At 40.9% G+C, this 21633-nt stretch overlaps 1 protein-coding gene across 19 annotated transcripts in view; it reads right to left on the bottom strand.

The window, feature by feature from the left end:
• adgrb2 (adhesion G protein-coupled receptor B2) overlaps nt 1-21633 on the bottom strand; it is a 112669-nt gene that overhangs the window by 36468 nt on the left and 54568 nt on the right. For all 19 annotated transcript variants that reach the window (XM_088278560.1, XM_088278561.1, XM_088278556.1 and 16 more), the window contains 11 exons: nt 19108-19272; nt 18616-18780; nt 17435-17536; nt 17142-17248; nt 16147-16341; nt 15802-15870; nt 14772-14880; nt 14277-14423; nt 10938-11025; nt 10159-10261; nt 6568-6611 (listed from right to left, as the gene is read on the bottom strand). In XM_088278560.1, the coding sequence (XP_088134686.1) occupies nt 6568-6611; nt 10159-10261; nt 10938-11025; nt 14277-14423; nt 14772-14880; nt 15802-15870; nt 16147-16341; nt 17142-17248; nt 17435-17536; nt 18616-18780; nt 19108-19272 (1294 nt within the window). The remainder of the gene's footprint in view (nt 1-6567; nt 6612-10158; nt 10262-10937; nt 11026-14276; nt 14424-14771; nt 14881-15801; nt 15871-16146; nt 16342-17141; nt 17249-17434; nt 17537-18615; nt 18781-19107; nt 19273-21633) is intronic.

Raw genomic sequence — 21633 nt, 5'->3', positions numbered from 1 at the left:
GGATACATATTATGATCAATATCTGCCTCGGCCGAGCTGTTATACAGACACAACAAATTGTCCATCTGTGTGCCAATCAGGCTGGTTAAATATTTCAAATCCTGAATTTAGGTGCAAACCTTTCACCTGACTGCTGTGCTAAATAAAACATAAGCGATTCACCAAAGCTGGCATCCTTTCTCCTCCGGGGACCATAAATGTCTGCAGCAAATGTCATGGCGATCCATCCAACTCTTACAGCAATATTTTTTACACAGCAGACTAAAGTCACGGAACAAGCAACAAATTGGGGTATAGCGGCAAACACCAGCTCCACTACAATGCACTTGTGCAATGATTTTTCAACTTTCGATTTTTACAGAGCACTCATTCATTACGTTTACTAGTTTCCCGCTGTTTGGGAGTGAAACGATGTTGCAGATGTTGAAAGCAAAATTGGAAAACGAGCTTCTGAGGGACAGCGAAAATTGACCTTTTATGTCCACGGGGAATAAATTGGCACTGACTCTTGACTGAAAGGGCAGCACTATGAAAGCCAATTGCACCCTATTAAGAAAAGAAAAAGGTTAAACATGCTATGAATTCTCAAAAGCCATGTCGTAAGGTGAAAGGCTTTCATCGCAATGCAGGTAAATTCGCCAGGAAAGCAAGCCTTTTATGTGCCTTGCTAGTAAACACTGAAAAAGTGATGTTGCCATGGGCTGCCATCCAGAGCAACTTTCGATGAGTCCTGAGTCAGACTGTGCTCTTTTTTTTTGGGGTGGGGTGGGGGGGGGGTGAAGGAATCAGCAGATATTGTCCAGAATCAATTTAATATCAAGAAACTTCCAATGTCATCCTACATTACCAGAGTCCTTAAATGTGCTAACGATTAAAACCGAGAGCTAATTTGAGATGCTGCCAAATATTGTCAAACGTGATTTATGAGACAGAACGCAAGCCTTCCATTTTACACGTTGTGTTAAATTTTAGGACTCGTTCATTTTGTGGGTTGTCAGAACTGCTTTTCGGGCTAGATCAATTACATATATTGATGTGAAAGGACACACTAATGCATAGTTGCATCTATAGAAGCAAGAGGGAATAAAATGAAAATGTAAATCACATTTTCTGGATTATTAAATTGAAGTGGGGAGTGGGGGGGGTTTACACAGGCAGAAAGGAAATTGGAAGTTTTAAGTGGGCACAAATGCAAATGTAATCTAATCTGCATGTGGTTTAGCGGGCAACAACAACACCTTCAATTTTTATCCAATAAAACAAATGCACTATTACTTTTTTTCCCACTAGTTTATCAAATTTAATTCCCATCAATTCCCCGGTAAAGATTCCAATTCTAAATTTCATGTCCCAGCAATTAGTTACAGTAAATACACATTCCTACCTGCTGCAATTGATTTTGTTGCAAAAAGATGCTTTGGGTGTAGTTTTCGGTCTTTTGCCATTTTTGTAGACAATTGCATCGTTGTGGGTGTGAACACAGCCAACTTGAGCCGCAGAAGCTCCCCTCACTCCCTTTAAATTCAGCATAGTTAAGGCGTGTGGTTTACATCGCGGAGATCAGCGTGCACAAAAGTATAAGGGACTGCAACAAGATGTGTGTCCAAGTGTGCATGATGTAATGCTTCCAATCCCCCCAATCGTGCGTCTGTGTGTAGCACCCTACGCAAGTGTGGGCAACATATTTTCATTTGTGACAAGCGTCTGTTTCCTTCAAGAAGCAAATTTGTTGCACCAGAATTATTATGAACCGGTACTGTAACCCAGAAGGCATGGGGGGCCAGAATTCATTTTGTCAAGAGGCATATGCATTTTGCCGGTCATGCATGCAAGGGAGAAATAAACACAGGAGAAAATGTTCAGATGATGCAAGATGCACTGAGGCCTTCAGAACATCCATTATGCAGGTCTGACCGACACACACTTATACACAACATCTGCCCAGCATGTTTCATCTCAGTGTATGAACGTCCATAAACGTACTTGACCCACATATTGACTGTGTATGGTACACCCCCCCATCATCTCTCACCGAGACTGATGGAGCTTAGATGGAGAAGAACATGAGATTATCTGTAGCTTGCTTGGATGTTTACGTACAGGGTAAAACAGCCTGTCTTTCTAAATGTTAACTAAGTTGCAAAGTGAAATATTTATTGGACTAAGTGAAGCTTATGGAAAAACATCACGATATGCGGTCATAGTTTCTCATGCATGCACCTGGTTGTAAAGAAAAAAAAAAGTGTTATATAATTTCACAATTTGAAAATTAGTTATATCCTTTGCCTTTATCAAACAATTCTGAAGAAAAAAAAGTACGTAGCACCATTCAAAATTCGGCTTTCTCCGTGCTTCACTTGTGCCAAGCGTGCTTTGTCATTGACCTCCACGGCCCATGAGCTAATTTATAAAGCTTCTTTTCAGGGATTATCTTTCTTCCTGACGTGCAAACCAGAGCATGAACCAGAAAGCAGAGATACAGGTTGTCTACAGCCATAAATGGCCTGAAATCGCAACGGACGGCAGCCTCTATTAACATGGACAGGCAATATGGCTTGGAAGAAAGTGATTCATGTGGAAACTGGATTATCAATCCTCTTGTGGAGGAGAAAGGAAACATTTAATAATTGCACAGTCATGACTGATCATTTGAAAGCAAAGATTTGCGCAAATGTTTAATCTTGGTGAAGCTTTTGGAAAAATTGCTTTTACAGAAAAGCACATTTTCACTGGATAAGTCAAGGTCAGAGATGCTACTTGGAGACAACAGTGGCCTTTCAGCCCACATCCAATAGCACAAGATTAAATAGGATAAAGCATGTGTAAACAAGATCAGGCATAGAACAAACTTGCTTCCATATAACTGTCTTTTACATAATCATCAGGATATAGACCACTATGCCAGATTGATCTGGGGGTGTATATAGAGGATACTTACCCCTCTGAAATGTCCAAAATCCAAAAGTGAGAACATATTTTCCACTTTTCCGTACTTTCCAATCTAAATACTAATGCATTATTTGAACAAAATCAGAAACAGAACTCCAGAACAGCCACGAGAGTGTGTTATCCAGATGGAAAAGCAAAGGTGCAAACAGCCACGTATATCCACGCAGACTGAAGTCATTTCCCAGACTTGTAAATACGCTACTTTGAATCAGTCCCAACAAGCTACATCTGCTGAAAGTCATCAAAACTAACAGAAAACATCAGTCCTTAACAAGAATAGGACCATTCACGCTTGCAGAAATTAAGCCAGCATAGGAGCATGTGCCGCAAAGGACCGTTTTGATAAGTGAGGGAATGAGCCCGTGAACGTCTGAGACACCCTGCGGAGGCAGATCCCGCGTAAGCCGTACTGGCCGACTCCCTCTTGATGCTCTGATTCGCTGTTTGACACACTTCTGAGCCCTTCTGCTCAGTCAGATGGGAAAGTGGAGCAATCCCCATCAGCCCGTCCATCCCTCCCCACTGGCTGATACGCGTCTAATACAGTAAGTGTGTTTCACCAAGTGTTTGCTAATGCAGGATGGGAAAACATGTCAAGAGGATAAAGCAAACCCTTTGCTTTATTTGACATTAAAATGACATAAAAATGACATGGGTTGTATTCTGGCTTGTAATAAGGATCACATTATGAGAATCGACAAATGATTTCCCAATGTTTATTGAGAGCAAGCATTTTACATAACGGGGAAATTCTCCCCGCATGTCACAAAAAGTATTCATAATTTTTGTGACATACAAAAAGTATGAATACTGAAATAACAAATATCACCTGCAAATTATTAAAATTAGATAATTTATTAAATAATTATTATACCACTTAATTGAACGCAAAGCTGATATAGTCGAAGGACGTGACTTATTCTGCTTTTGGAATGCATGGGCAGATTTTATTGTATCATATGCCGTCTAATGGAGAAAATACATGGCTACATTATATGTCACTAGCATATATTAATGAAGAAAAATATATTTGCAATTAAAAAAATTATTCCGGACATATTGAGTAACATCAAATAGTTTCCCGCAGGATGCCGGTTTGCAATCAACGATCTCGAATACATCGAATGAGTCCGTTAATGCGCATATCATGTCATGACAGAACATTCTGGTGTCACTTCATGAAATCAAGTTTAATGTTGCGACTTCAATTTACTCCAGAAAGCTAAATTGCAAATTGCAACTGTAGGGGGTGCTATGGAGCAAAATAAGGCAACGATACATTTCCACGTTCGGTTCAGCCTAGAATATGATCTTGCACGATTAAATACGAGAATGATGGTTTCTGTTTTGTTTTTTTCGATTTCATTTAACAAACATAAACTGTACATTCTTTTCTCCTCAATGTGCTGAGCATTAGTGTATAAGCACGCCTGTGGTCAACCATGTCATAATGAGGAAACTGCCACTAGTTGTACTGCACAGGTCATTATTTCACCATGGCAGTGACAGACGGCAGGGGCCGAGCTTGCTCTGCGGGTCTTTAACAGCTGATCCAGATCAAACTGAAAAATACGGCAGATTAGAAATGGGATTAAATGGCCCTTGACCAGTCACATGCTGAATGTCCTCCATTCATTCAGCTGTGGTGTGCATTACATTTATCTCTAACTAATGGGTCCCATTTTAAGCACGCGTCTCAATGAGATTGTAACTGCCAGGGTGGCGTTTGCAATTCTGGCAGCACGTTGCTTGGATACTTGCATAATGGGAGACGGCATTTAAATTAAATACGGGACGATACATGAATACACTTTTAAGACAAGCAGCATAAAAAGTAGAGAAGTTAGCATCTGTGATTCTTCCGTATTGGAATGTATAATATACTTTAGTTGTGTGTTTTTGTTTTTATTTAAGTTTAAGTCTAAACCGACAAATGACTCGTAATCAGCTTGTTTAGAAAAGTTTAAGGAAAGTGTGCAAAGGTTGAGTGTATCTTGCAGAGAGGCAAAGTGGGGACAACGGGAAGCAATGGGAGCACAAAGAATTAAGCAGATGGTACACACATATGGGCTAGTTTGTGGCATAAATAAATGCATAAACACACACACACACACACATAAATAACAATTTGAATCCATGAACCAGTTCATGTATAAGTCCACTCTTTTTTTTTCCATTCACAATCCTTAAACCAAAGAATGTCAAAACTTCACGACAAAACCAAGCATTTCCATGCATCGTGTTTTGAAATGATACTACATTTCATGGCAGTAAAGCGCATCAAGGGGAGTCTCTGTCGGTGAAATACACAAGTGCAGTCAACGATTGGGGCAATCAAGAGCCTCTTAAATGTGTTTGTACAAAATGTTCTTACTTTCTCATCCTATATTCTGTCTAGCCGGCGAACATATTTGGATGCGCCCCACACTGAGCCTTGTTTGAGCTTGTTTGCTTGATGGACTGTTTGACTCTGATCTCATAATATCTGCAAATGTCATTTGATGGCAACTGTGATACGGGGACGATAGACTTATGGAAAAGCTGCCGTCCCATGTCCTCAACCAGCCCGTCATGTCTTTCGGTCAGTGAAGAGAACGCAACTAGGAAAACAAATCCAGTTATAAAGGGGGAGGAGCTTATCAGAGTTTTGTTGTGTCAATTGATGTCTGTGTGCTGCATGGCAAATTAAAAACTTACTAGACCATATTCTTGTGCTTAAGACAATGTGTGGAGAAAAACAAAATGTATACCTACCAATTAGTACTTGACCGAAATGTATAGTTGTTATCAGGGGAAAGAGAAATACCGTTCCATTTGCAAGTGAATGAATTGTCATGTGTAAATGTCATAAGATGACATCTTTATGATCTGATTAACTGTTCTTGCTGATCCTTTGTCAAGAATGGACAGCAATGCTCGCCCCCCAAAAAAAAAAAATCAGCTATTGAGAAGGTCAACGCTGACTGAAGCACGGGAAGCAATGCATTAAAATGTACGTGTCATTGAAGATGAATGAATGAGTATCTGAATTGTTTTCCATTTTACTGTCAGAAACAAAATATAATGAGATGTTCTAAGATTTGTCTGAGTAAAGATGGAGAGAGGACGCGACCTGAAGTGGATGTTCTTATCAGCAAGCTTAGCAGGACATTGACAAATTGTGACATTGAGTTTTTAAAAAGACGAAATAAAAACGTGGAATTGATTGTGCTGGTTTCCATAGATGGAGCAGCATATATTGTACCGACTGGCCTACATATTGTATACATATCTTCTCAGGACTGTGTTGTTGAAGTCAAACCAACCGTCAACAAGCAGAAACAAAAAAACTGTACGAATGGGTAGCAAGTGAATTAAATTGTGAACGCCAGAATAGCCACAAATAAAACACCTGAGCAAAGCTACTTTCAAACTCTTCACGGGGACGATGGTGTTTGCTTTCATTGGGTCATTTAATTAACATGAACAGGAAACGCAGGGAATATCATTAGAGTGCTCCCGGTTCATTAATAAAAGAAATCTGACCGGACACCAGCGCGAAACGAGATAAGCATCGACTTGGCGCAGCGGCACGCAAGCATTGAGGGAGCATTAAAAGAGTAAGTCGGGGTAACTCACGGGTTGCCGTAGTCCCACACAACGCACTGAGCATCGGATGTACCCTGAAAGACAAGAGGGGAAGATAATCGGTTAGTGGAATTGGCGCTCGTTGCCTGAGGTTTGATGGGGAGTTGTAAACGCAATAAAAAAAAGAGAATTTGAAAGACAACTGATAGAAAAAAAAATGCATATTGAATAATAAAAAAAAACAAAAAACGAACCAGATGGAGAAATAGCGGTTAGTAGTTGTGTGGTGTCCTCGTAATCCAAGTGGAAATAGTATCACGTAACAGTATACTGGGAAACAAAAACGTATACATGCCCAATTCACATTATTAGTATTCGAAGCTTAAAAGAGTAACTTGATGGCATGAAAAGGTATTTTTTTTAACCAACCAATTATCCTTTCCAAAACTAATCCGAGCTAACTTGTCAATCGTACAGAAGCTTCAGGGTGAAAGCATGGCTTGAGCCGATCAATGATAACATCACAGGATCAATACCTTTAACTGACTCATCACAATGTGCTCCACTGGTGATCTCCAAATTGATTATTGTACTGGATGAGACTCGCTTAGTTGGAGTGGAATTGGAACTGTAAGGCCACATCCAATTTTGCTTTGAACTGGAAACAGTTGGGATTGACGTCAATGGATGACGACGAGACAAGATATCAACATTCTGCTGTTTATGTGAGCAATTTTCACACCAATGAAGGGGAAAATGTGTGTTGTGCGTAATATTTGTTGATCATGTCTTTGCCTGCTGCGTTCAATTTGCCTTTGGGCTCCCCTTTTGGTAAATTGTATTGAAGCAGTATTTGCAAGCTGATCAGGACCGTTTAACCCAGGGGTCCTCAATCCTGTTCTTCGAGGGCCGCTGTCCTGGCTGTTTTTTATTTCTATCCTGCTACAAAATACACGATTCAAATGATCAGATAATTAGCAAGGTCTGCAGATGCTAGAGAACGATCCTGATCTTTTGAATCAGGTGTGTTACAGCAGGGACAGATGGTAAACAAGCAGAACACCGGCACTCGAGGAACAGGATTGCGCACCCCTGGTTTAACCAGTACTCACTTCTTGAAGGACAGACCCTGCAGAATGTTTTCTGACTATGAACACTGTTCTAAGTGATCAAATCAGTGCATTCAAGACTGACTCTTAAGAGTTAGTGAGCCGCCAAGTCACCGCACCTTCTTTGGAAAAAGTTCACAACTAATCTTCCGTGAACAAGAGAATCTGCGGGGCTCGACACAGGCTGAACTCGTCAAGACAGAATGATGCAAGATTTATGAGACGCAAGGCGACCTGGATTGATGGATGACAGCTCTCTGGCTCGCATGCAAACTGCCACCGCCGACATGTATTGCTGAGCAGAGATGTGTGTTAGTATTCAGCCATCAATCAGAGCACATCATGCCTGACTCCGCATTAAAGACGGAGTGACAACAGCATACGCCCCCAATGCAGATGTGTTGCATCTGCTTCCTTGACGTCCCTCAAAACAACAAAAAAAAAAAATCTAACAGCAGTTATTTGATTCAAACAGCTGCATGAGGGTGCTCGGCACCTTGGCTGCTATTTTCTTCAGCTCCTCTCCAAAGCAGAAATAACTCCCTTTCATATTTTTACAGCCACTAGAGGCTTGCTGTCCGCCTGAATATTGATGAAGAATATATTACACTAATCAGATGAGCTGCAAAGGATTGGATGGGGGAGCCAGTAAGGCTTTCTACTTGGAGGATGCATTTGGAATGAAGGGAAACTAGATTAAAGTTCAATTACTTAACCTGGATGGTGAGCTGGGGGAGCCCTACAGAAAGGCAGGATGAAGGATGGGAAGAGGAAGAAGTGAGGGGGTGTAACATTTGGCATCGTCGAGGGGTTCACTCTCAGGACGCGCTCATTTTTGACCCCCTGCTTTTTACTTACCATTTAAAACACATGCACACGTTTAGGTAGAAAGGAACCAGTGGATGATCTGACCGCAATAAGATCACCTTTTACCGAGGACATGACCTCTCCTTTGAGAATGAAGCCCGGGGCAGCGGCTCTCTGGGCTCAGCTTCGGCAGCTGGCTGTTTCTACTTTTGGCCAAGGTTAACACCAAGTTTAATACAGCTGAGGAAAATGGCCACACACCCTCTTCCTGATGGTGAAAGCACACCGGTAAAAGAGCATCCGCTGTAAAGTTCATCCCGAGATCAAGGAGTGTATCCCATATTACGGGACAGCCCAATCAAATTTGATCAAAATATTTGAGAAGCATATTGTGGATCTAGAAGATAATGTCTATTCAGGGATGAATTGTCAAGAAGGTCTTGGCTGACGATGCAAAAAACCCATGTGTGTATGCATTGTGCAGACTGCATAATCTATTAATGAATCCACACTTTATGAAAAAGAAAAAAATATACAGTATATATGTCCACCTTTCCAGCCAAGCGCGGTGCAATGAAAGCGACACCTTATTCAGGTTGCCAGCTTGTAGTCATGCCCAGTAAAAAGCGCAGTGCGGAGTCATTTATAATAACACATTTCAATGCAATATAAACTGAATTGGTATCAAGGGACTCCACAATATAAGAAAGTCAAAAAGGTCCACTTTTATCTCGGCCTTACACTGAGCATGATGGCTCTTTATAGCATGCAGTATTTTCTTCTGCCGCTTAACTCAGCAAACAGAGTATTAAAAATATATACGTATATATCGGAATTTACGGACTACAAGTCACTCCGAGTATCAGTTGAAGCAACCCAAAAATGCATAATGAGGTAGAAAGAGTAAAGGGAGTTATATTGTATAAAGTTGTATTGCATTGTAGAAAAAAACATGAATACGCCGCACTGCAGTACAAGTCGCATTTTTTGCTGGTCATTTATTTTATAAACTACTAGCTCACAAACAGACATTCCATTTTGGAAGTCAAGTTATAACATTAATAAAAGAATAAAGGACAGGCTTGATAAGTGTAAGATACGTTACCCGAAAACAAGAACGGAAAAGGTGTCCGATGTTCATGTTTTTGGCACACCATTATCCGTGGTCTGATAGAGAGGCGGTTGCGTTGCATGAAGCGCAAGCGCCAAGAAGATCCTCCCGCAAAGTCCTTTATATTCATCGCCTTGGCAACCACCGGAGCGTGAGGACATAATATAACTGTACTGTTGACAAGCTTCTCTCGCAGCATGTTGTTCAAGCAGCCACTGGAGAAGACATACCTTTCTGTCTAGCTTTAATTTTTTTTTCCTTTTTTTTCATCACAGTAAGAGTAGCCTGAGCTTTTCGCCAGTCCGAAACCAATCTCTCGTTCAGTGCAAACTTTCTCTCTGCAGCCCGATTATGGTTTTTAGCTGTAGTCTGCAGAATATGATTCTCTTTTGGGGAGCATTTGTGTTCAATCGTTGTCTGTTGTCTTTGAAAGGAGTAGGCGATATCTGTGCATAAGTCTAGAGTGCCCTCTTGTGTCTGTCTGTGAAATTATATTTTTGTTTTCATGTATAATTCACGCCAAAGTACAAGTCGCAGGACCAGCTGCCCGATAAAATAGTGTGACTTATAGTCTGGAAAATACGGTATACATGCATGGAGTCCTATTTGACTTACATTGAAAAGAGTAGCAAGCTCCACCACCACCACAGGATCGCTGGGTGTCAACTCTGGTCGTATTGTCACTGTCAAGATTTTGGAGTTGATCACTGCAGGTTGGCTAAGAAAGAGGATTATTTTGACAGTCATTCCAAGAAAGATACACGTCAAAACATATCAACATGCAGCACATGACAATGAATGAAAAGGTATTGCAAGCAAAATAGAGGAGCTGCTAAGAGATTCCTGGACATAGTTTTCAAAAGAAAATTGGTTTGTGACAGATCCAGGACTGACCTGAATGAAAATAACCTAGACCAACACAAAGACCATATCTCATGATGACAACTCGGTGATATTATCTGTTGTCCAAATGAAGGATCTGTGCGAGTTATACGACACTTTAGTACAGGTATCTATTCAGAACTTGACTGTACATTTATATACTGCGATAAAAACGGAAGCATCCAAGGAAATGCAGTTTTTGTAGATCTAAAACATTTGCCTGATAACTATGCAGACGCGAGTAGGGAAGATAAGCAACAGAAACAATATGCGAGGAAAAACAGATGAGAAATTGGTGCGTGGAATTAGATAGGGAAGAAAGGGCACAGAAATAGAAAAGGTATTGAGAAATACAAGGCAAGTGCAAGACGATGAAAAGTTTTCAAAGTGAAAAGTTGCATAAAAGCAAATAGAAAGTTCAGAATGGGAGTTAAAAAAAAATACGATAGAGAGAGGCGAGCTTACAAGCTGTGAATTAGTTTTGAATCATGAATCTAACGAGCGCTACTCACTTTGGTGCTGGTAAAATATTCCCCAACGTCCTGTACAAGATGGCGCCGATGACATAATACATTGTTGACTCGGAATCCGACTCTGCCTCTGCAACACACAATGTTTAGCAGTCTCTATTAGCCAAAAATGTGGAAGTCTTCAGAAGCAGTCATCTGAATTTTCAATATATTGATTCACTTTGCTTTGCAATTGTGTGGGCTGAGTGCATTATATATGAAAGCTCGTGCAAATTATGGTTAGCACAACTGCTTCGCAGTCTAATGGTTTCATCCTGTTTGGAGGTTGTGACTTTTTCCACCTAATTTTGGTTAATTGGAGACTTTACATTTCATAGCTGTGAAAGCTCATATGAATTATCGACTGCGTATACCAGGAGTCTTCAATCCTGTTCCTCTAGGGTTGGGGTCCAGTCTGTTTTCCATCTCTCCCAGCTGCAACACGCAAATGATCCGGATCTACCTTTATCCGGATCATTCGAGTCAGGTGTGTTGTAGCAGTGAGAGATAGAAAACAGGCAGGACACCGGCCCTCAAGGAATAGGATTGAAGACCTCTGTATACAGTATGTGCCCTGTAACCAACAGTCCAACAACTGGGATAGGCTCCATCTCATAGATTGACCATGAGCAAGATAAGTTGTGGTGATGAGTATTAAATGCCTGAAGAAACCAATGAACAAAACCACAAACAAGGCTGTATCTCTATTTCAGTTCCATCTGGCACCTCAATGGTTTTTACTGAATGTCAACTTTTGTCTTGTTGTTGTCTTGCCATTAAGATGCTCCATAAGCTAGTAGAGACCATTGTGCCGTGCTGTTTTTTTCCACTTTGAAGCTTTTTCATCCATCAAATTGCATTACAACAATGCCTTCAGTGTTATCCATAAAAAGGAATGTGCTACCAAGGACAAGTTGTCTGTTTCTGTCAGTTTTGTCTTTCATGTGGGCGAAGGCGCTGAGCAAAAGAATCATAACCAGATGAGTTAAAGTTCAGACACTTGGATGCCCTTCCTGGGAATCAAAAGACAAGAACCACCTGAGCGGTGGAGACGGTGGCATTTTGTGGTTGGATCTCATTCGCCATGATCGCCATCAGTAGTTTCATAAGCGGCAGAAAAGTTCAAAGGGTGTGACAGTTTTTGTTCTCACTCGCACTAAGGTTCTAAATAAAAGAACCGAGGGCTTTGTTGGGCAACTGAAGAGCATGATCACATTTAATGAGCAGAGACTCAAACAATAATTGACGCCGAACTGATTGACAAAGTCGTCTCCTGGGATCAAATCAAAGATGCCCTAGATTGTCACACGGCAAGGCTTTAGATGATGACATAAAACTAGGCCGTATCAAACTAGAGGCACAAATTTGTCATAGTTTAGCTGTCTCTCGCTCACATATCTTTGATGTGATTTGAGAAAGTTAATTCAGTCGGTTGCAGACTGTGGTAGGCTGTTGTGCATTGTGAATTTAATAATTTGTATCTTTGAAGAAAAGGAAAAAAAAACCACAGTGGTCACTGAAATTAACGTGAATATTTCCTTAATTTGTCAGCTCCAAGATTTTTGTTTTAATTTATTGATGAATTGTGTTTTGTCCACATGTGCATCACAAATGTAAGAGGTGTCGCCTGTGATTGCTCTGATTTCTTATCAATTCTCATCAATTCTTATTGAGTGAGGGAATGAAACAACACAATGCATGAAAAATGAGGTAAAAATGTAAAAAAAAAAAAAAACCTCGCCCAATCATGGTCCTTTGAGGCGACAGTGGGCAGCCATAGTTTTTTTTTTTTATTATTTTTTTTAGAAGTCCTAAAAAAACGATATATGACTGCCAGTTTGTAAACAATGGTAGCCCCAGAGGAGATTAGCTTTGATGCTGCCATAGCAAATATGTATCAACCGTGCAACATGTCTCCTTGAAAGAAGGGCTGGAAAAAGCACTGAAGGCTTCTCTTAAAGGAATGGCTGTTTTTATTCTGGCTGCTTGTCAAGGTTGCACCAAGTAGTTTGCTTTTGTACTTCTTGAGTCAATTCATGTGACGTTTCCAAACTGTTTCTATTGGCCCCCCTTTAGAAAATAGGCTAATCCAAGCCAACTGTTCAAATGCAAAAGCAAAGATCTAATTTTTGGGTAAATTTTATGGGTGTGTTTTATTCTAGTTACCAGGTTAAACCTCATAGTTTTTATTCAGAGTACTCTACGTTTAGAAAAAAAATCAAATATGCAGTATATGTCTTTGATCTCATTCTCATTGCAAAAGCCAAGAATTGGTGTCACATCAAACGATGCCATAACAGGCAGCCTGCTCGTCGGCTTCTCTCTAAATGCCGCGTGTCTCCTTTTACGCTTTTCAAAACAGGCACCAAACATGCATACATCGCAGTCGCCAGCCGGTAAGCAGGTGGTAAGGTCCTGCGAGGTCAAAACACAGGATGTTGCGAGTGGCAGTCAGAGGGTCACTGTCATCAGAAAACGTCAAAGGGCTCAGACAGTTCTGTTCCTTTGGCCTTTAGCTTCTCAGAACTGTAATTTGGGCAGCAGTGCGAGACAGGAAGTCGGACAGTGTAATTTCCCGTGAGACGTAACCTTTGCCTTTTTTTTTTTGGGTATCGGCCTGCATCTGCCGGTTCTCGCAAAGCGTTCTTCTCTACCTGGCTTCTATGTTGCTGACATAGCAATTCAAACCATTATCCATATAAGATAATATCTTGTCATACGTTCGAAAATATTTAAAGACCAATTAACAGCAATGTGTTGCATTTATTTTTTTTCATTAAGTACACATGATGTGCAACCTCACCAGAAGATTCTTGTACACACTTGCCTCCGCCCTTTTGACACCCAACAAAAACTCTCTGTTACAATGAGACACATCTGAGACCGGATAAATTTCCACTGGGGAAACACTTCTTGGCCAAACAGACCTTGACTGGAGAGTGTTGGGTGGTGTGATAACAGCTCCCCAAAATGTGTTGCGAGAATGCAGATAATAGCTGAACCTGATCCAAATCGTGGTCTTGGGCTTTGTTTTAAAGCCTCATTGTTATGAGATTTCTGCTGCGTGTGAAATCTGCTGTTTCACACAGCAACATTTTGGGAGAGAGGAATGTAAATATGAAGGGTGACATTGTGCGAGACAGGACTTTGAACCGTTGATTCTCAAACACATAAAATCCTAATGTTGTGGAAGTAAAGATGGTTGAATCAATTTGTTTCTGCTGTGGTTGCTCTTAAAAGGCTGTCCAAACAAAACTGAGGCGAGTCATATACTAATTAGAGTGGCAAATAAAGACCAGCCTCAAACTTTTCTATCCAGTAATCGTTTTTGTGTCTTGCTACCTTCATATGGCACAGTAAAGACCTCCTTGGGGATGTATAGCTTGTCCTCTGCTGTTCTGGCCCAGTCCTTCATCCCCCTCCGGCCCTTCATGGGGAAGTTAATATCACTGGAAACTGCTGACACAGGCTCTCGCTGGATGGTTATCACTGTTTTGACAAAAGACAGCAATACTTAAAACTCACCTATGTATGAAAAACACACACACGGCGCGGTTAACGATATGGTGAGAATAGGGCCAAACATTATATGAAATTGATGTCTAAAATTGACGCATGTGAATGGTTACGCAAGGTCTCTTCAATCCTGTTCCTCGAGGGCTGGTGTCCTGCCTGTTTTCCATCTCTCCCTACTACAACACATAATCAGCACGATCTGCAGAAGCTAGATAATGCTGATCATTTCAATCAGGTGTGTTGCAGCAAGAAGATGGAAATAGACAGGACACCTGCCCTCGAGGAACAGGATTGAAAACACTTGATTTACACAATACTTACTAAGGTTGTTGGTAACCACTAAAAAACTCTGGAACGGCTTCTGGGCTTCGCCGATGAGATGAATAAAATCTTCTAAAATTCTCATTAACAAAGCGGCACCAGGGGCGACCTGAAAATGAAGAAAATTCAAACATTGTCGCAGAGTTGCAAGATGGTAAACTAGAACAACTGAATGGATGGACTGAAATGTCTTGTCATTGCACATAAACGGCAACGGAATTCACTTAACTGTTACCACCCGTCCAAGAGTCATAAAAACAATTTTCGGAACAGGTAGACAATAATTTGAGTCAGTCTGGAGTCTTTCGCTGGAGCTCATATTGGGCATCGATTGGCCAAATTGGCGATCATTTCTTGGAGTCGAGCCTTAAACGTCTCTGTCTTAATCCAATTAGGAAAGTATCACCGAAGGCACATTCAACCTGCCAGCGTCTTTTGAACTTTGCGAGAAATCAGGAAACCGCTAGCTCCGAACAGCCAAGTCCTCCACGGAAATAATTGACGGGCATTCCGTCATCCATACATTGCCAGGAATCCAAAGAATACCCAGCAGCAAAGTTCTGTCCGGAAAAACAGGTTCCCTTTTCCCCGCTCTTCTCACCAAGAAAACGTCTATTTACGTTGCGAGACCAGCTGACCAATTGAATGATTTTGGATTTTTGGGGGGAAAATGCAGTAGGAGGCTGCAATGATTTAGGAAAAAAAAGCAGGGTAGATAAAGCTGGGAAGGTTGCAGAATAAAAAGTGACTACCTTCTTTGAGAGCCAAGAGGATTGGTACAAAAATAAATCAATTCCAATAGTATCCACAGTTGGGAAATACCATGTTTGTAAAGTATTTATGATCACCTGATGTCTTATAAATACACCTCAAATACGGACTTATTTGGGTTGAACTAAAAAAACACCATCATTCCAATTCATATTGTAGTCATCGCTCTTTTATGTGAACAGGTGTATTTTTATGACTCATGAAATGTTAATATGAGATGCGAGACCCCAAAGCAAAAAAACACATCCACAGGCTTTACCTGGTGTACATCTTCCCACTTCTCGAGGTTTTCCATGTCCAACATATGGCTGATTATCTGGAAGAATTTCTAAAAGCAAAACAACGAGCTTGTAAGCGGAGATCGGAATTGCGATATGCATCGATGTTCAGTTGCCTTATTTTGTAGCTTTCTCGCATCCATACTGAAAGTCTCGTGGTGATATTGCAGTATACTGTAGATGCTTTATGTTATATTGTAAAAAAAACATGAGCAGGGAAAGAAAATATATCGCTATAAAATAACAGGAATAAATGCCCATAGTGCTTCTACGCTGAATGCAAGAATCGAGGTTATATCTGCCGGTCTGGTTTTGCTGCTGCCTACCTGCACGTCGTCAGGAGCTGGGATGTAGGTTGCTCTTTTGAAGGTGTCCGTCACATTTCGCAAGATCTCCGTGGAAAAGAGAAGGTCGCCACTGTAGTAGCTCCTCCTCTGCAAGAGCTCCAGGAGACTTCTTACGATCTGAGACATGCCCTCACCAGCCAGGGTCCTCTGACCCTTCGCGAGATGCTCTCGTAACTTCAGATGAGAAAGAGGCAGACAGTGAGGGGGTGGGGGGGTTGGCATTTTATAACAAGGTGCTTGGAGACATAAAAAAAAACATATGTACGTGGCAATTTCTCTTGAATATTCTTAAAATAGGCAAGTGGAAAAGAGGTCAGAAGCGCTCTCGGGCAAACAGCGAGCAACAAGAGAAGCATGACAGTGTGTATGTTCGTACACATTTTCGAGGTGTGAAATGCAGAGTGTGCGGTAAAGGAGAGAGAACAGATGATAAAATCAATCGCCGAAAATTAATTATTGACTCATGGTAATAATGGAAGGTTGGAACAGACGGTAACAGAGCAATCAAGTCCTCCACTTCACAATCTTCATCCCGCCCCACCCCAACGCGGCCCCCTATAATCTCCTCTGCCATAATGGAGAAGAGAGAAAGGTGGAAGTTCACAGAGCAAGGAAAGTCTGGCTGATGAACACATTCATTAGCTATGTTCATTAATTGATAAGTGTGAGCGCAAAGCCATGGAAAAAGCTAATTATAGATACTGCAAAGCCTAGAATCAGACACGACCAGTAAACTTTGAGAGCACCATGGTTAGCGAGATTTTTTTTCCCTTTTTTTAAAGATGTCTCTTAATTTGATAAATTACATTTTTGATGTCAAAGTGCATTCATATATTGCATTTCCACACGGATGATGACATAGTCATACCGCTGATTGTGACATTGAGAAAAAAAACCAACACATTTTACAATTGACTGATGAAAATGATGATAGGCGACAAGTGTGTGTGTGTGTGTGTTAATTTAAAACTTACAGATACATGTAAATATCTATATTCAACTGAGATGCATCTGGCGAAGCTCGGAGGACCCCAGAAAGCAACTCCAATATTGTCCAGCATGCAACGACGACTAGCAGATCCTAAAACAAAACAAGTACAATGATACATTTGATTAGGAGTCGATACATTTACGATAGACCATATTCTAACTTTCTATCGGTACATGGATATGCAGAATTCAGATGATTATATATTCATGGAAGACCTGGATTAATACAGTATATCGCTGACACATGCATGAGTTCAAATGATGCTGGCTGACTAACCAGTAGCATTTGTTGGACACTTGTTGTAAACAGTTTCTCCAGCAGAGGCTCTCTTCCACGAAATGGTGAGGAGGTTCTCATCTTCACATATCTCGTGAGGAGCTGCGAGAGAAAAGTGGGATACAAAGGGAAAGTGAAGTTAAGTAAGGTGGAGTGATGAGAAGTATACCGAGCACGGAGTCGATCCATTTCACTCTTTTCCAGGCGGTCAAAGAACTAAAAACACTAAATACTCTGTTAGGTCATTTAGAGTGTGCAATTAACCAACATTTAAAGTCCGCACAGGAGGGGGAGATTTGAAGCCAGAGCCTGTCAACTGTGAGGCATAAGTGGTAACATCTAACCCCACAAAAAAACGGCACTCGCCCAAAAAAATTGAAATTAATGCTCTTCTACAGCCGCTCCCAATTCCATTCATTTAGACATAGTTCGGTGCTCCCTGTCAGTGTCACTGCCCCATTGCAGTATCTCGTTCCCTCTTCATCTTAACCTCTCTTCGCTTTTGCTCCACGCGCCTCTTTCATAACCCTGATGAAACAAATGCAAGAGGGTGCTCTGCAGATATACCGAGGGGGCAGATGAGTGCTGGCAAGCTGAAGAGGGATGAGGGAAAGCAAAGAGAAAGAGGTGGACGGGAAGATAATATAATATTCCTCTTTGCAATGCCAACAAAAATGTTACTCTCGGCCTAAAAGTGGCTTCCGAGTTTTTCTTAAGACAAAAAGGGGTGTGGTGAGGCTGCACTAAGAGCTTCATCACTTGCAGCCTGTCGGAAGTCCCTGCAAGCTCAAGTGGCACTCAGGCTTGAAAACAAAAAAATACGCTCACATACAGCTTGTGTTTGTGGGGTTATTTAGGCATGCTAGTTGCTGTGGGCCTGACACGTGACAAATTGCACCAAGTGCCACAATGAAAATGTCAACCTAACGTGGCATACGCAAAATGGAAAGAAAGAAAGGCATGGCGGCGATACTTGAGTGGAGTAAAATCACACACAGGATAAATAAGGCGAAAAAGAAATTATGTCCGCTGATGGTATGAACATGGGAATGATTGCATCTGTGAAACTGCGATGGTGCAAATAACAAATTTCCATCCTGCCTCACAATGGTGTGAATGTCATGATTCTGGCACAGGAAAAGACACAAAAGAATTTTGGTATTTCTCAAAGGGCAACTAACCGGGGCATTTCTTTTCATTACAGGACCGAACCTCCTCTGCCGAGCCATCACACGGGTACGCCTGTTCCCCGTTGCCCTCACACATCCTCGAGCGGCGCTGCCATCCAGAGTCACATGTCTTACTGCAAAGGCTCCAGTGGTTCCAGCTGCCCCAGTTACCCCCGCCTATATCAAGAGTTAAAGGGGACCAAGGAGGGACATGGTGGGTAGAGACAACAAATTAGAGGGTGCAAATATAAGATTTGTGAATGCAAAGGATTTTTTTCTATTTGCAAGCAAAAACATTCGAGGACTACTAAAACACACGAACATTTTTTCCCCTCAAGGAGCCCCCCGCCCCTCTCTTGCAAGCCAAATTGGCATCCAACCCTAAAATGGCTACAGCCCGCAAATCGGAGCGCACTGTCTTTAGATAATACAAGTTGCATGCTTGCATAATGACATTGGCGAGCCTGTGAGGGTGAATACTAAGCAATGATTTGCACGCCTTACCAGTGCATGAAGGGTTGGTGCACTCTCTGCTCTCTTGATGCGGGCCCTTACACTCGGCCCACGCGTGCACAGATGCGCTGCAACGTCTCTGTCTCTGCTGGGTTCCCATGTTACAAGAGACGCTGCATCTTGACCACGGACCCCATTCCAACCACTTGCCCTCCACTGGCACCATAGAAGTGTGGCCAAGAAACGGTCAGGACATTATCCGGTTTTTGTTTCGGGTTGAAATGCAAGGGAGTGAAATCAGGGGAAGAAAAACGGAATTAAAAAAGGTTAGTTAATACTTTCAAAAGAGTCAAGGTGTTATTTTGATTCCCATAGATTGCATTTTTACAACAAGGACTTGTGTTAAATATTAAAATCTCCTCTGCTAACAATTCCTTTTATGTTGTGATTTTAAAAAGGTTCATACAGAGTGTTGCATGTTCATGGCAATTTCTTAGCTTGACTGGTGTTTCTGCATTAATTGATGCATTTTAAAAATAGATATATTTCACTGCAATCCAGTACTGCTGTCAAATTATCCACAAATACCATAGAGCTTAACCAAAGCCCGATGACATGCATCATGCAATCAAAAGCTCCCATTACGGAGCTTCGCAGGAAAAGGATCGCTGGAGTAATTGAGTTGTCATATAAAATGCCCCAAACGCACTCCAGCACCCTTGAAAATTACAATGATCAAGTCGAGATGGTTTGTCAAGGTCTTGAAAGCTAATAATACGTTGAGTAATTTTGAGTGTCAAGAAAATAATGCTGCAGATCGGCAGCACGAGTGGAGGTACAAGCCAAAGACAAGATGAAGGATTGCTTGGAAACTGATTAATAACCGTCCGTCAAATCAGTGATCAAAGTTTTTCTGGATTAACATCATATCAGGCCATATGACACAGAATTAGAATAAAATAAACCAATTGACTAGTTCATCATTCCATTTTCCGGACCACTCAGTAGGATCACGGGGGCAGCTGGGAGTCTTTCAAAATTAGACACGACTTGACAAATCACTGTTGATGAATGACATCACTATGACCTTGGGTCTAGATTTCTTACTCATCAGTGAAACATGGCTGACATAAGGGTGCTGTGATACTATTATGAGGCATCCACTGTTTGCCAAGATTGTCTAAAGTGATTTTTTTTAATCAACTCAGCAATTTCTTCAACTGAAATGAACTTGATCCATAAGGTGTCCAACCTCATTACAGTCCAGAATCAGCTCTTACCAAATGATATAAGATTGAACACAGACTCGAGATATATGTCAGCAGTCGTCTTTTGTGTTTTTTTTGTGACTAGTTTTGAACCTGATCGAATGGTCAGGACATGGGGTCCCTCAAGGGTCAATCCTCCGACCGCTTTTGTTCGGCGTGTATATGCAACACTTCAGTCAAATTCTTCAGAATGCCAATTTTGCTAATCACATCAATGTGGATGACCCACAGCTAAATCTAACCATGTTCCCAATGACAATAGTTCAATTCAGGTGTTGTGACATTGTTTAAAACAAATTAAAAACTGGATGCACCAACAATTCTTTCAAACGTGTTCATATAAGGAACAGAAACCATAAAAAATAGCCCCGTGTGTTATAAGTCCCAAAACATTTAACCTATGTCCACTGGGGAAGAAAAAACACTAAAGTAATTTTAGGCACACATAATTGCTTCTGAACATTATATGTGAAATGTTAACATGATCAATCAAGTAATCATTGATACAGTAGGTATCTGCATATATTTATCTGGCACCTGTCAAATTAATCCGCTGATGCGGCTAAAAATAGATCAAAGAAGTAGCGGCCAATTAAGCTAAATGCTAATCTACGTTGGTATTATGCAGAAATTTCATCTATTGTGACATGCATGCATTCAAAGAACGCCGGGAGAAAGTTGATCATTCAAAGCTACAATTGCCTGACCACCAAAATGTCTTTGAAATTTAAATGCACATTGCATTCATTAGGCTTTACACGGTATATATGTACTAAAGGTATGACATTGCTCAGCCACATATTTCCCCAAAGGTCACAAAAATTAGCTCCAGTTAAAGTCTTTCTCTTTTAAGTATTTGTCAAGTAAAGGCTATAGCAGGCATAACATAGCAAAAGTGCTCTAATTTAGTAGCAATGGCAGGCTGCAGTCGTAAAGATGCAATTATATGAAAAAGCCTTGCCATTATTCTATTTATGTGTGGTTATGTAACCCAAAAAAATGTTTTTATTTTCTGGTGCCATAAAACACTTTGTATTTGAAGGTATTTTCTTCCCCGATTTTAATGTCAGCGCTTTCAAAATAAATGCCTTTTAAAGGGCACTAATAACGTACATACATTAAGTGTAGCTAAAGTGCAATCGCAATTGATTTATTTTTTTTTAGATTTCTAACCTTTAAAGCAGTACTGATACTTAAAAAGTCTCTCCTACTATAATGTTATAATGTATAATATTCAGCTCTTCTTTCTGCCGAATTTAAAAGAATTGGCCCATTTTGTACCCAAGGCAATCTTAATAAAGATGTTTCA

Source organism: Idiotropiscis lumnitzeri, chromosome 16 (genome assembly GCF_059441095.1).
Source record: "Idiotropiscis lumnitzeri isolate Australia: NSW breed Sydney's pygmy pipehorse chromosome 16, RoL_Ilum_1.0, whole genome shotgun sequence".
Classification (NCBI taxonomy): domain Eukaryota; kingdom Metazoa; phylum Chordata; class Actinopteri; order Syngnathiformes; family Syngnathidae; genus Idiotropiscis; species Idiotropiscis lumnitzeri.
This window is presented reverse-complemented; position numbering and strand designations above follow the sequence as displayed.